Consider the following 13,257-nt stretch of genomic DNA (forward strand, 5'->3'; position numbering starts at 1 on the left):
TAGCGACTGGCAATATGTCAAGCTGCGACATCGTGTCCCTCTGCAAGGCAGCGTACGAGCGAACTGGCTGCTGTGCATCGGACTACCGCTATCCGATCGGCGCCAGGATTTGCGCGTTTGTGGCCGTCACTTTACACCGGAAGATTACTAACGCAACAGCGTTTCACGAGTCCCGAAACGTAAGCGCAAGGGGACAGGGTCTGGCCGCTTCACTGTGCCGTAACGGGATGAGCCGAGATGAGCAGAAGGGCAAATGTGAATGGTCTGCACGGTGCAGCCACCTGGTGGCATAGAGCGCAACCATACACAGTAGCAGCAACGAAACGTATTCTTCTTTGCTGCTGGTGCGTATTTCTCGCAGGAGTGTAATCATCGACACGTTGTTTTTATAAATGTTTAAAATGTTTTACACTTGGTTAGAGCAATATTAGCGCTTTGTTTGGCTGGTTAAGCGCTGCGCCAACAAGTGTCCGGACCGTGTAGACCGATCAGGCCGCTCACGTACGTCTACGCTAAAGTTCCTTCATCAGCTTGAGTTTATGCCTCCAGTGATTTGCCGAAATGACCAGCTTGCCTGTGGTTAACGGAATACCAGACACGTTCGGCGCTACGACAGAATGCTCGCAACGCACGCTGCTTCGATAGCTCTCGCTTGGGGTCGACAGCCAAGCGGCTAGCGGAGAGGTCTCGCGCGGGCGGGGGCGGGCTCCAAAACAACCGGAAGTGGACGATGTGACGTCGCATCGTGACGCAGGACCAGTGAAGGCGGAGCGTAGCCCCGCTCGCTCGGCGAACGAGTTGAGGAGGAAAAGCGTGGATGGGGAGGAGGGTAACTTCTAATCGCTTGTAGCTCCATTAATACGTAACGCTTCACTCAAATTGTGGTGCGAATGTTCTACTTAAGCTGTACCCTACGCGTCTACAAAATTTGTCCGAACCGTTTCAGGGGCCCTTTAAGAGGAAGCTTTAGCTCGAGTGCTCCTATCTAAACACATGTGAAAGGAGAATTCGTTTTTCTCGGCAACCACTGCACCAAATTTGACGAGGTTTGTTGCATTTAAAAGAAAAACTTAAAATCTAGTGACTGTTGATTTCGAATTTTTGAGTTAGATTGTCAATTTTTTATTAAAAATTGGCAAAAATCGGAAATTTTCAGAAAACGAAACTATCAAGTTTACAACTCTGTAACTTAACCACTAAAAATGATAATACAATTCTGTGAATCGCATCTAATAGTACATCTAAAGCGGACAAAATTGATATGTTACACATGAATATAAAAAAATTCAATCATAGGGAAATACAACTTCTGCAAAACCGTTGTAGCCAACGTAACAAATTCACGTAAGATGTAAAATGATATATTGAATTTGTCCGCTTTGAATGATCTAATGAATGTCGTTTACAGAACCGCGATATCAGTTCTTGATGCAAAGCTAGGAATTTGTAAACTTCGTGCTTCTATTTTTTTCTAACGGTCAAATATTTGAAAATCGTTTTAAGAAAATTCAAGCCCTAAATCGAAATTCCGCTTCAAACAGTCACTAGAATTTAACTTTCTCTTTCAAATGCGACAAATTTCATCAAAATCGGTCCAGGGTTTATCTCATAAAAACGTTTTTGCGTTTTACATAATAGGCCGCGTCGGAATTCGGCCCGAGCTAAAGCTTCCTCTTGAAACGCTTTTGACGATTTTCTATAAACGTACTGAGTCGTTAGAGTAGGTCCTTCTGATCATTAATTGACACATCTAAGTGCCCCACGTAAAGCGTGTAATTTATTATAAGGTTTTAAATATGCACATCGCTGCCGATCGCAGCACAGTGCTCGGCGGAATTTTAAGCCGCCCCTACCCATATGACCGAAATCACCCATACGACGTCAGTGGGGCGAGCTATCCGATTGGCTGACAAGGGCGCGTGATCGATAATTTTTCAAACTTTATGGTAAACAAATGATCTTCATAATAGTTGGAATGTTAGCTAATTTGTTTTTATGAAAAGAAAGTAACATAAAGAGAATGCACAAGAATAATTTTTCAGTACACTTGAGCACTTCCGGCACACAGCAAGTGTCGTCTGCTTGTGTTACAACGTACTCCATTTTGTCGATAGCTCCGCGGGCAGAATCGGTCTCAGTCTTTTCGCGATCACTATGATTCGACTTTGTTGCCTTGTGGACTGCAAACGTAGCGAGTGGCAATGTGTTAAGCTGCGACATCGTGTCCCTCTGCAAGGCAGCGTACGAGCGAACTGGCTGCTGGGCATCGGACTGCCGCTATCCGATCGGCGCCAGGATTTGCGCGTTTGTGGCCGTCACTTTACAACGGAAGATTACTAACGCAATAGCGTTTCGCGAGTCCGGTATTAGGGCAAACGCAAGCGCAAAGGGACAGAGTTTGGCCATGATTTTGCCGCTTGACTGTGCCGTAACGGAATGACCCACGAGATGAGCAGAAGGGCAAATGTGAATGGTCTGCACGGTGCAGCCACCTGGTGGCACAGACCTCAACCACACACAGTAGCAGCAAGAAGTGTATTCTTCTTTGTTGCTGGTGTGTATTTTTCGCAGGAGTGTAATCATCAACACGTTGTTTTTATAAATGTTTAAAATGTTTTACACTTGGTTAGAGCAATATTAGCGCTGTGTTTGGCTGGTTAAGCGCTGCGCCAAGTGTGTCTGGACCGTGAAGACCGATCAGGCCGCTCACGTACGTCTACGCTAAAGTTCCTTCATCAGCTTGAGTTTATGCCTCCAGTCATTTGCCGAAATGACCAGCTTGCTTGTGGTTACCGCTAGTGTGTGGTTAACGGAATACCAGACATGTTCGGCGCTACGACAGATTGCTCGCAACGCACGCTGCTTCGATAGCTCTCGCTTGGGGTCGACGGCCAAGCGGCTAGCGGAGAAGTCTCGCGCGGGCGGGGGCGGGCTCTAAAACAACCGGAAGTGGACGATGTGACGTCGCATCGTGACGCTGGACCAGTGAAGGCGGAGCTTAGCCCTGCTCGCTCGGCGAACGAGTTGAGGAGGAAAAGCATGGCTAGAGAGGAGGGTAACTTCTAATCGCTTGTAGCTCCGTTAATACGAAACGCTTCACTTAAATTGTGGTGCGAATGTTCTACCTAAGCTGAACCCTAAGCGTCTACGAAATTTGTCCGAACCGTTTCAGGGGCCCTTTAAGATAAAACGCTACTTCGGCTGTGACAACGACCAATGTTATCAACTTGCTAGAATGCTATGCGCGCAAGCTACAGTACACTGCTAAACAAATGCACACCCTGTGGGTCGTGTCTTGCCACACAACAATAATCGCAATCTGTATTTGCTTGCGTCTCCTTTCTTGAAAACGCTGCGCTAGCTCGCAGCATTAAACAAAGGAAATGCGGACAAGGGAGATGACGATTGTCGTTGTGTGGCAAGATACGACCAAAATGGCGTAATTTTGCCTAAGAGTGTAAATTGGACAAACAAAAGCAGCCTTTATAGATTGCGTTTTAACAATCGTAGATCGCATGTCGTGAGCCTTCTTAATCTTCCGCAGTGCAAACGTGTTGCTATCTCGGGCCACTCTCGACGAGCTAACTACCACCATACTTGAATATGGTTTCAAATCCCACAACGAAAGGTAGGTTCGCGAATAATTTCTAAACCATAAACTTGGTGCCGTGGCTTCTGGGATTAACGAGAACCCGGGCCCGTTGAACTTTTTGTCGGCGAAATAGAGAACCGCACACTCCTTGCCTTCAGAGTAAACGTCTCGTTCCCCACCGGATTGCTCATGCTACACACGCACACCCGACACACGCAATTCGCCTAAAACAATTTTCTGGTCGCTGATGCATCCTTTCGTTGTATTTGACCTAGGATGAGTGATGGCTCGTGAATTATTGTTGTCACGCGTGGTGTATGTCATTCCGTGTGCGGACTGTCGGTATGTCTACGTCGGTGAAACCGGCAACTTCAAAACACGACTTAAGCAACACATGAATGACGTCCAGAAACGACACGTCGCATCGAATGCCTTGGCCTAAGACTGCGCAGCCACATCACATAAGATCAACTGGGAGAAATCTCGTGTGATTGCCAAGGAACGAAATAATTCTTCGCGTCTTTATCTTGAGTCCCTAATCATCCAAACCACGGCGCACACTCTTAATCGCAACGAAGGCAATCTGCCGCCCATGTATTGCCAGGTGCCTTAATCATGTTTTGAGACGCACATAAAAATGGGTGCCAGCTCTGCCGCTTCTTTCATTGTGAACAAGGCTCCCGTGGAGGAGCCGAAACGTAAATAACTATTTTAAACCATTTTTGGTCGGTGTCCAGACCTCTTCCTTTTAAGTTTGACACCTGTAATTGTCCGTGACCTCCCTCAAAAGCACTGCAGAAACCGCAGCGCTTCCAGGTGCGAGTCCAGAGGGGACGTAGATAGGACTCTAGGGAGGAGGGAGGACAAGAGCCAGTTCCCACACAAGGGAGGGGGCGAAGGTGACATGAGAATGCAAGGAGGCCCTACTATTATACGACCATGGTTGCGGAGAAACTAGATATGGTTAAGTTCTGAAAAAAAATTAATTAAATTTAATGTCTGAAAAATTAACACCATGCAAATGTATCAAGCGGACAAACTACACAGGGCGTGCAAAAGCAGAGCCGCGTCAATTAATAGCGCACCGCAGGGTTCAGGCGACCCTACAGAAGCAGTCGACCGTCAAATCAACACTTCTGTGCCCGCGGTGGTAGCTTCGCAGCTATGGAATTGCTCGAGTTCGCGAATGTGATTCCACCCGCGGCAGCCGCATTACGACGCGGGCGAAATAGAAAACGCACGTGCACTTAGATTTTGGAACACGTTAAAGAACATCACGGTGTCAAAATTAATCCGCAGTTCGCCACTACGGCGTGCCTCATAATCCGATTGTGGTTTTGGCACGTGCAGCCCCGTAATCAAATTCAACTTTAATACTTCTGCCACGGTGGTATGTGCCATGTGAGGCAATCACAATGCTCAACCCTCTCAGAGGTCATGAAGTATGGCGCACAACAACGCATCAAGCAAACACCTCTCCCTGTGTGTTCTGTATACTACGTAGACAAACGACAATGGTGCACGCAAGGTAATGTTTAACATCAACTCACCCCTCTCGTGTTAGACTTAACGTTAAAGAAATTGAGCTTTAGCCACCAACATCCCCGCTAATTATCGTCAGTCAAAGCATCCAGCACAGAATGCTTCGCTTACACCGATAAGTCGGCGTGGACTGTTTAAATACCATTCCAGAATAGAGCTGCGCACGGGCCGCAATTCTGAGCCCGCGCCCGGCCCCTACACTACCGTAGGCGGCCCGGTCCGGCGCGACGCTAAAGAAGCCTGAGTTCGCCCGGCCCGGCCTGCAATAAGGCGACGCCGACACAAAAAGAAAGAATTTCAGAGATCGGGGAGCCCGACCGGTCCGTCCGAGACATAGAAAGCCGGGCCAGGCCCAAGTCCGAGTAAGAGAATCTCCAAATGGCCCGGCCCGCGGGCCGAACTTTCGTGCCGGGCCGAGCCCGTGCACAGCTCTATTCCAGAAACCTCGGAACGCTTGTTTCGTGCCAAGAAAAGACTCAGTTTACGAGAAAATCGCATCCGAAGGGTCCGAAAGCTTTTCTCGAAATTCAAATCTCCCGCCACCAACCGGGGGTGTGGTGACGTTGCATACGCCATCACCGCCCTGCGCTTCCGTCTGTGAGTAAAACGGCGTTCGACAGATGGCGGCACCGAGCCAAGACAGATAAAGTCAGTGGCGGATTCTCCGCGGCAGCTGCGTTTTGGCTAAGCGGTGCAGGCCGTTCGCGCATCTCGCGACATCACATGGATGTCGAATTCTCTGATACTTGCAGCTTATGCGAGCTTCGCTAGCCAGCAAAACCAGCGCAGCACCAGGCGATAACTATCGAAACGCGAAAGCGTGGGCCGCGCGAAGTCAAGAGAAGACGACGCCGTTCGACGGTCGTTGTCAAGAGTAACTTCGATGAGTTCGTCTGTATAAACATGAAATGGCAGTGAACAAGGAGCATTTTATTTCGTCTTTTAATGCAATACGAGGATATTTTGTGCAATGAGCGGTTGACTACTAGTAACGGAATTTAACTGAAGAGTGCTTTCGTCATCGGGGCAAGTACTTGAATTTCCCGGGAGAGTCAAATCACGCCGTAAAGATTCTCGAGCACTATACTCTATCCATTTAGCTTGAACTAATATTTGCCTTTAGTGTACCTTTAATTAATGTGGCTCTGCTTCTGCACGCCCTGCGTAGTTTGTCCGCTTGATATATTTGCATGGTGTTTATTTTTCAGAGATAGCAGCAACGTACTGTACCGTACCTTAAACTTAAGCTTATCCAGTTTCCCCGCAACCGCTCTCGTATAGTAGTAGGATTTCCTTGCCTTGTCACGCCACCTTCCCCATCTCCACCCCTCTTTTGTATGGAGAGCAGTGGTTCTTGAGGGGAAAAGGAAATGTTGACGCTTTATTCTGCAGCCCTTGCTGGAGCACGGCTCAGCGCCAAATGTATATGGGAACCTTGGGAACAGCGACTGGGACACGGTGGTGATGGCCTTTTTTTTTTAAGCCAAGCTTTCTTTGCCTCTTCCACTTTCCCACTGCTGCTGTTGTGGCTGCTGCTATTAGACACACCGCGTCGGGAGGCGAGGGGGGGGGGGAAGCGGGGTCACAGAGTGTGCATACATGGCAGAAGGGAGTCAGAGAGGTAAGGCGACACTAGAAAGTCGTTTTCACCCCACCGCGTCGAATGTGCACAATGCCCTCTGGAGTTCCCTGGCCATCGCCACTTTAGCCTGTGGACAGCTGTAATTATCCGCGACTCTCCTCAGAAGCATTGCAGAAACTGCAGCGTTTCCCCTTCTACTAACTAACCTGCTAGTCCAGAGGGGACGAGGTAGAACTGTAGAGAGGAGGGAGTATAAAAGGTGGAACGTTGGGAACTGCCTTTTATACTTCCTCCTCTCTACAGTTCTACCTCGTCCCCTCTGGACTAGCAGGTTAGTAGAAGGGGAAACGCTGCAGTTTCTGCAATGCTTCTGCGGAGAGTCACGGATAATTACAGCTGTCAAGCTGAGCACACCATTGTCCGTGGTGTGCTCAGGTTCGCCTGAAAGCCTGCTTTTTAACTGTTCTAATAGATTAACCGCGGTCTCTTGGTGGTTCCTCCGTGAGAAGTGTCAACAAAAAGAACAAGCGCAGATGCCGCTGCGTTAAGGATTGTCACAACCGCGAAGGGGATGTCGGCCTCAAATTGTACTGGGAAGCAACCGGGCGGCTGAAGCGGATCGTTGCGGTTCGTGTCGGTCTCCCGAATTTCTGTTAAACGAACGAAGACTTAAATCCAAAGCTAAGAAAAAAAATCAGCAGCGGCATCCGTAAAAACACGCAATAAAGCGTCAACTGCATAAAAACGCGTGAACTGATTCCCGCTGTTGTAAATTAGTTTAGATAGTTGTTTAGCTCGCGTTGCTCCAATACAAACGCGCAGTGGTTGTCACGCGTCAAATCTAGCTTCGTAAGCGCTTCATGCTGGAGCTTTGTATGCACTGTGCTTCTTCCTACGCCAAGATCAAGAGGCGACTGCTGGAACCGAGTTCATTCGTGCCAATGTTTTCTCGCGCTTAGAACAACAGAACTAAGGTTGGAGCACACGTCAAGTATTCGAAAATAAGCATTTCTCTCGCTCACGCTAGCGCATATTTGTTCAGTCTTCACGTTGTTTAGTCTCAGCTGATTTCTCTCTATGATGCTTCAGCAGTAAAGCTTCTCGCATTCGAGCCCGAACGACAATACTAGAATATGCTCGAGGCACTTTGTCAACGGAGAAAGAAGCACTTACCTGCCATTTCGACAAAATCTCTACAGTTGTGAGGTGCAAGGCACGCTCCAAGTAGTGAAGCTACAAATAACAGCTGAAAAACGTCCACGGCCGTATTTGAGCACTTCAGGGGCGTAAAATAATGATTTGCTAACTCACTTTCAGTTCGACGTCGTAAGCACGCTTGCTTCCTTGTGACAAACACTTCGCGACCTGCGGTAGTTGCTTAGTGGCTATGGTGTTGGGCCGCTAAGCACGAGATTGTGGGATCAAATCCCAGCCACGGCGACCGAATTTCGATGGGGGGCGAAATGCGAAAACACCCGTGTGCTTAGATTTAGGTACACGTTAAAGAACCCCAAGTGGCCCAAATTATTCCGTAGTCCCCCACTCACGTGCCTCACAATCAGATCGTAGTTCCGGCACCTATAACCCTATAATTTGATTTAACCACTTCGCCGCGATGTCCGTGCTGTTTACCTCTTTGACACGATATGCGTGGTTGCAGTCGTAAATTTGACGTTCTTTCTCAAGCGTCGGTGCATGGTCCGAAATGTGCCTCGATGTTTTCGATTGCCTTAAAAGCTCAATTTAGAACGACCGACACGTTTCAAACGAGCGCCGCAAAAGCATTCCTCCGTAGCAGTGGCCGCCTCGGTGTTTCGTGGAACTGATGGTTGAGCCACCTGACCATTGAAGGTAGCCCATAGGCGGTAAGCATGGGACTGCTACGATGCTGAGCGCCATTAGGAACACGATCGAAGAATTTTATGGAAATTAGGTTCAGTTGTCCAACTGGAGTGAATACAGTGACCAGTTTCTAGAACTTCAGTCCGCAGTCGTTAGTTAGGAAAACAAACAGCATGTGCAACGCAAGGGTATTTTTGCACTAGATCATCGATAGCGCCCATTCTTCCGGATATCTTTCTTAGTACTTTTTGACAGATGTGTAAATAGCATTCTGGTGCAGTCATGCGCCTCTACCATACTGAGGTACGTCGATGACTACCTGGTGGTCGCTAACGAAGTACCACCGTCGAGGCTAGACGGCACAGCAGGATCGGTAATTAACACATTAAAAAATGTATCGGAGGCTCTATATAAACTTCACGTGCGAAAGGCCCAGTAAAAAGTGCATTCGTTTCCCGGACCTGAATCTCACTTTAATGAACACGCATGTTTGTTTGGAATGCCAGCCAAGGTTGAACAAGTAGCTGATATCATATGACAGTGCACACTCCAAGTTAATAAAAAGAGCAGTTGTAATGACTTGTCTAAAGGAAGCTTCAAATAAGTCTTGCATTCGCAAAGTGGAAAGCAGCATTAAAAACCAGGTTACAAGGCAGCGCCTGGACGATTTCCCGTCTTATATAGTTTCTAGCGTCTGCGACAAGCATCTTTCAAAAATAAAACGGGTAAGGGAGGGACTTAATAACGAAAAGCCAGTTGATAGGAAAAGACTACAATTCCATATTGCGACAACCTCAAGAAGGTTGCGCAAAAGCCACAGTGTTAATCTTGTCTTTATCGCTCCATGTAAATTGGCCAATAGATGCCTTATGCCGAGGAAAGCAGAACCAAAACCACGCTCTAAGAATCGTGCTGCGCTGTACACAAGAACATATATGAATATTGTCTATGGAATACCCATAAGTTGCAACCAGGTATATATTGGGCCAACGGAATGGTCTAACAACGAAATAGCGCGAGAGCACAATTGGACCGTAAATAACAACGCGGAAGGTCATCTGGCTGAACATTGTGAACATCACAAATGCCGTCCGTATCTTCGTGACACCAAGTATCCTCCGGCAGCTAATGCCACAGACGGGCATTCAGTGGCACTAGCCGACAAAGAGATTGCATTTCTGATGCGATAGAGAGTTCTTGACGTCCTGGTGGCGCTATTCGTTTTCCATGTGTGTAAACCCTGTTTCTTCAAATAAAATTTAGTTGGAAGTTCAGTGTCTCTCCGCCGTACATGTTCATTTCTTCCTCGTCTCTTTCGGGCTGTTTTTCTTTAGGTATGAAATTTTAGTAGCCCTTCTCGGAATGCCTGTCCTTCGCGCACCCTGCCCAGGGAAAGTGCGGCGCACATTGGGAGGAAGGAAATGCAGGCAGGTTGACTAGACTTTGTCCAGTTTGCTACTCTATACACGTGTGGAGGGCGAAGAAACCCTCCACACGTGCAAACGACGCTATAATGACGCCAGCTGTCTCGGTGTCGATAAATGCACGTACTGCGAGGAACCCGTGTTTTCCAAACACGCGACAGGGCCGCAGATTTCTTTCTCCGAAAGCATGTGCAGTCGGCTCTAACTCGCACACAACGGCGCCTATGTGCCTGAGTTTGGTCAATATAAGGTATCTCTCGTAGAAAAGCAGTTCTGCGCTGCGACGAACCGCTACATCGACTGCCTCAAAATTAGCCTATATAGTACATCACTATGTATATGACGTTAGAAACATAATTGCTTTCCAATTTCTGCGCGTCTCATTTAAAAAAAGAATCGGAACTTTCTTTTTGGACGGCCCTATACAATGCCTCCAACGGTTTGGAAACACACCATGGGTAGACTTGGCAGATATGCATTGCACGCGACACGATGCTTGCCCGTGCGCATTTCATTTGTACCTCTGTTTTCCGCTTTTAAAGCGAAGTTTTCTTCGACTTATCCACTGCGTCTGCTGTCTGTCACACGGCTTCGAGGAATGGTTTAGAAGGTGGCTATACATGACAGGAGCGTGACAGACAGGAAATTAGATGCGAGAAACCCATTTGAACCTTTGCGGCGCGTTGAATGTGCACAATGCCCTCTGGAGCTCCCTCCCTGTCGCCACAGTAGCCTCTTGACAGTTGTAATTATCGCAGAAAGCATTGTAATTATCGCAAAGCATTGCAGAAATCGCAGCGCTTATCTTTCTACTAAGGTGCAAGTCCAAAGGAAAGCTGAACAGGATAGTAGAGATGAGAGGGAGAGGAGGCGCAGAAGGAGCAGCACTGACGCAGCCTCGAAATGAGTGGCCTTCGCACTCTTCGCTCGCAAACGTGGTGGTGGGGGGCAAAATGAGAAGGCTAGCAAATGCTACTAGACACGACAGTGGTTGCGGACAAACTGGATGAATTAAAGTTCAACGTACGGCACGTTTCTGTTATTTCTGAAAAAATAATCACCATTCAAAATTTTCAAGCGGACAATTTACGCAGGGCGTGCAGAAGCAAAGCCGCATTAAAGCGCACCGTAGGGTATATATAGGCGACACTACGGAAGCGGTCGCACATCAAGTCAACACTTCTGTGCCGCCGCGGTACCATTGCGGCTATGGCATCGCTCAAGGTCGTGTGTTTGATCCCGATCGCGGCAGCCGTGTTTCGACGGGAGCGAAAAAAAAAAAAAAACGCACGTGCACTTAGATTTTGGGACACGTTGAAAAGCACCACCACCTCATAATCCGATAGTGGTTATGGAATATGGAGCCTTATAATTCAATTAAAATTTACTATTTCCGTCAGGACGCGATGTTGCACGTGCGGCAATGATAATTCTCAACCTTCTCAGAGATTATGAATAATGGCGCACATTAACACCTGGAGCAAACACGTCTCCCTGTGTGTTCTGTGTACAACGCAGAGCACACAGAGCAGTGGTGCATGCAAGGCAACGTCTGGCATCAACTCACTCTTCTCGTGTTGGACTAAAGGTTGAAATAATTACGACATTCGCCGTTAATCACCGCAAATTATCGTCAATCAAAAGAAACACCACTGAATGCTTCGCTTACGTCCATTCCAACAGTGCGTCGGATTATCTTATTTTTTTCGCCCCGCTTACTTATTCAAGATACCATGCTGCACGTGGTAAATGGCATTTCGCTTCGCAACGAAGATGTATCGAAGCTTCTGGAAATAAACTATCGGCAATCGTTTTCAGCTTCGTATAGACTGCATCGTGGCGCTCCTGTACGAACCCACAAATTGGCTCTACAGCTCAAGCATGGCGTTTCCCACAATATGGCGGCTGTCTCAGGCGGGTGATGTCCGAGGGCAGCGACGCTTGTTGGCGTCCATGTCCCAGCGCGCAAAGAACTCGGGACGTGCGACGCAAGCATTTGTAGAATAAAACACGGCTTGCGGCGAATTTCTCAGAGCAAACGACGAGAACGCAGCGATCGTTGTTGGCTCCGTAGCACTTCAGCAGTCAACCTGATGCATTTCAGCCGTCTATAGCCCTATTCGCCATCTTGCTACGTTTCGTCGATCCAAGGAGGCCGCATGATTGAGACCTGCCGGCTGGTTGCGCTTTATGTATGCTCTTCGAGGTGTGGTGTTTGATTTGCGCGAGCACGAGCAACCGAGCGCCCCGTTCCAAAGGGGACGCACATAACATCCATCGATTCATCGAGGAATTAGTTTAAGCAACAATTATTAAGGCGGAAAGCGATTGATTTCGCCATTGCGGCGCGCTGTCTGCACACAGGTGGACTGCGCATGGAGTAGCAGCACACACAAAATCGCCCGAGAATTTTCTACTCTTTCATTCTTATTCAGTTATGAAAAACACAAGACAAAAGAAAAAAAAATGTTGGGCCGTATAACGTACGTACGTAGCGACTGTTCGCTTCTTTAATGAGTAACTATGACCAAGCCTCGCAAGTCCTACTGATTCTATTCGCAAACGGCCTGCTAGTTACCGCACAAACAGACCGAAATATCCAAGACTGACAAAGTGTTCTGAAAGCTCAATCAGTTACGACAAAGTAACGCAGCCGGACCAATCGCGAAGGAAAGGCAAGAAAATGCAATGCAAGTGACACCACGCGCTTACCGATTTGCGGCGCAAAAAGTCCTTGTGCGGCATCGTGGTCGTCAGGCTTTTCAGCGGTCGGTAGCTGCACGAGGTCGTCGGTCACAAATGGCGTCCGAATGCCGTCTGCTCCGAGCGGCGCTACTTGCCCCGGCGTGACCACGCCTCCAGAAGTCAGCAGATCACGTGACCTTCAACCCTAGGCGCAGGGGCTGGCCCCCTCTCGCGCGCCTACACTAAGACACTGCGGCGAGGGCTTCTTTCTCTGCGTCGTTTCCCCGACTGGGGTTTCTGTGCACGTGGCAGGAATGACGTCACGATAGCGCCTGCGACATTTCGTAGTGTGGCCCAGTACACAGCCCTTTCCCCACGTACACCCGGTGTTCCAGCCGTCAGATGGACGTCAGTACGCAGTTTTATCTCTCTTCAAGGCAGGTGCTGCAGAATGTCCCTGTTTGGGAGAGGACGGCGCCTCGAATGAATGAATGACCAGCTGGAAAAAGAGACTGTAGAGGCAGTGGCCATGCGACGCTTTAAGGATGGTGTTTGCGTTAGCTTACCGTCAGTTGCAGTTTCTGAGGAAT

At 48.3% G+C, this 13,257-nt stretch overlaps 1 protein-coding gene across 1 annotated transcript in view; it reads right to left on the reverse strand.

Annotated features, from left to right (window-relative positions):
- LOC142574046 (uncharacterized) overlaps window positions 1-12,829 on the reverse strand; it is a 34,795-nt gene extending 21,966 nt beyond the window's left edge. Inside the window, exon 1 of the mRNA XM_075683223.1 lies at window positions 12,695-12,829. Coding sequence (XP_075539338.1) covers window positions 12,695-12,727 — 33 coding nt within the window. The 5' untranslated portion in view covers window positions 12,728-12,829. The remainder of the gene's footprint in view (window positions 1-12,694) is intronic.
- Between the last annotated feature and the right edge of the window lie 428 nt (window positions 12,830-13,257).

Source organism: Dermacentor variabilis, chromosome 3 (genome assembly GCF_050947875.1).
Source record: "Dermacentor variabilis isolate Ectoservices chromosome 3, ASM5094787v1, whole genome shotgun sequence".
Classification (NCBI taxonomy): domain Eukaryota; kingdom Metazoa; phylum Arthropoda; class Arachnida; order Ixodida; family Ixodidae; genus Dermacentor; species Dermacentor variabilis.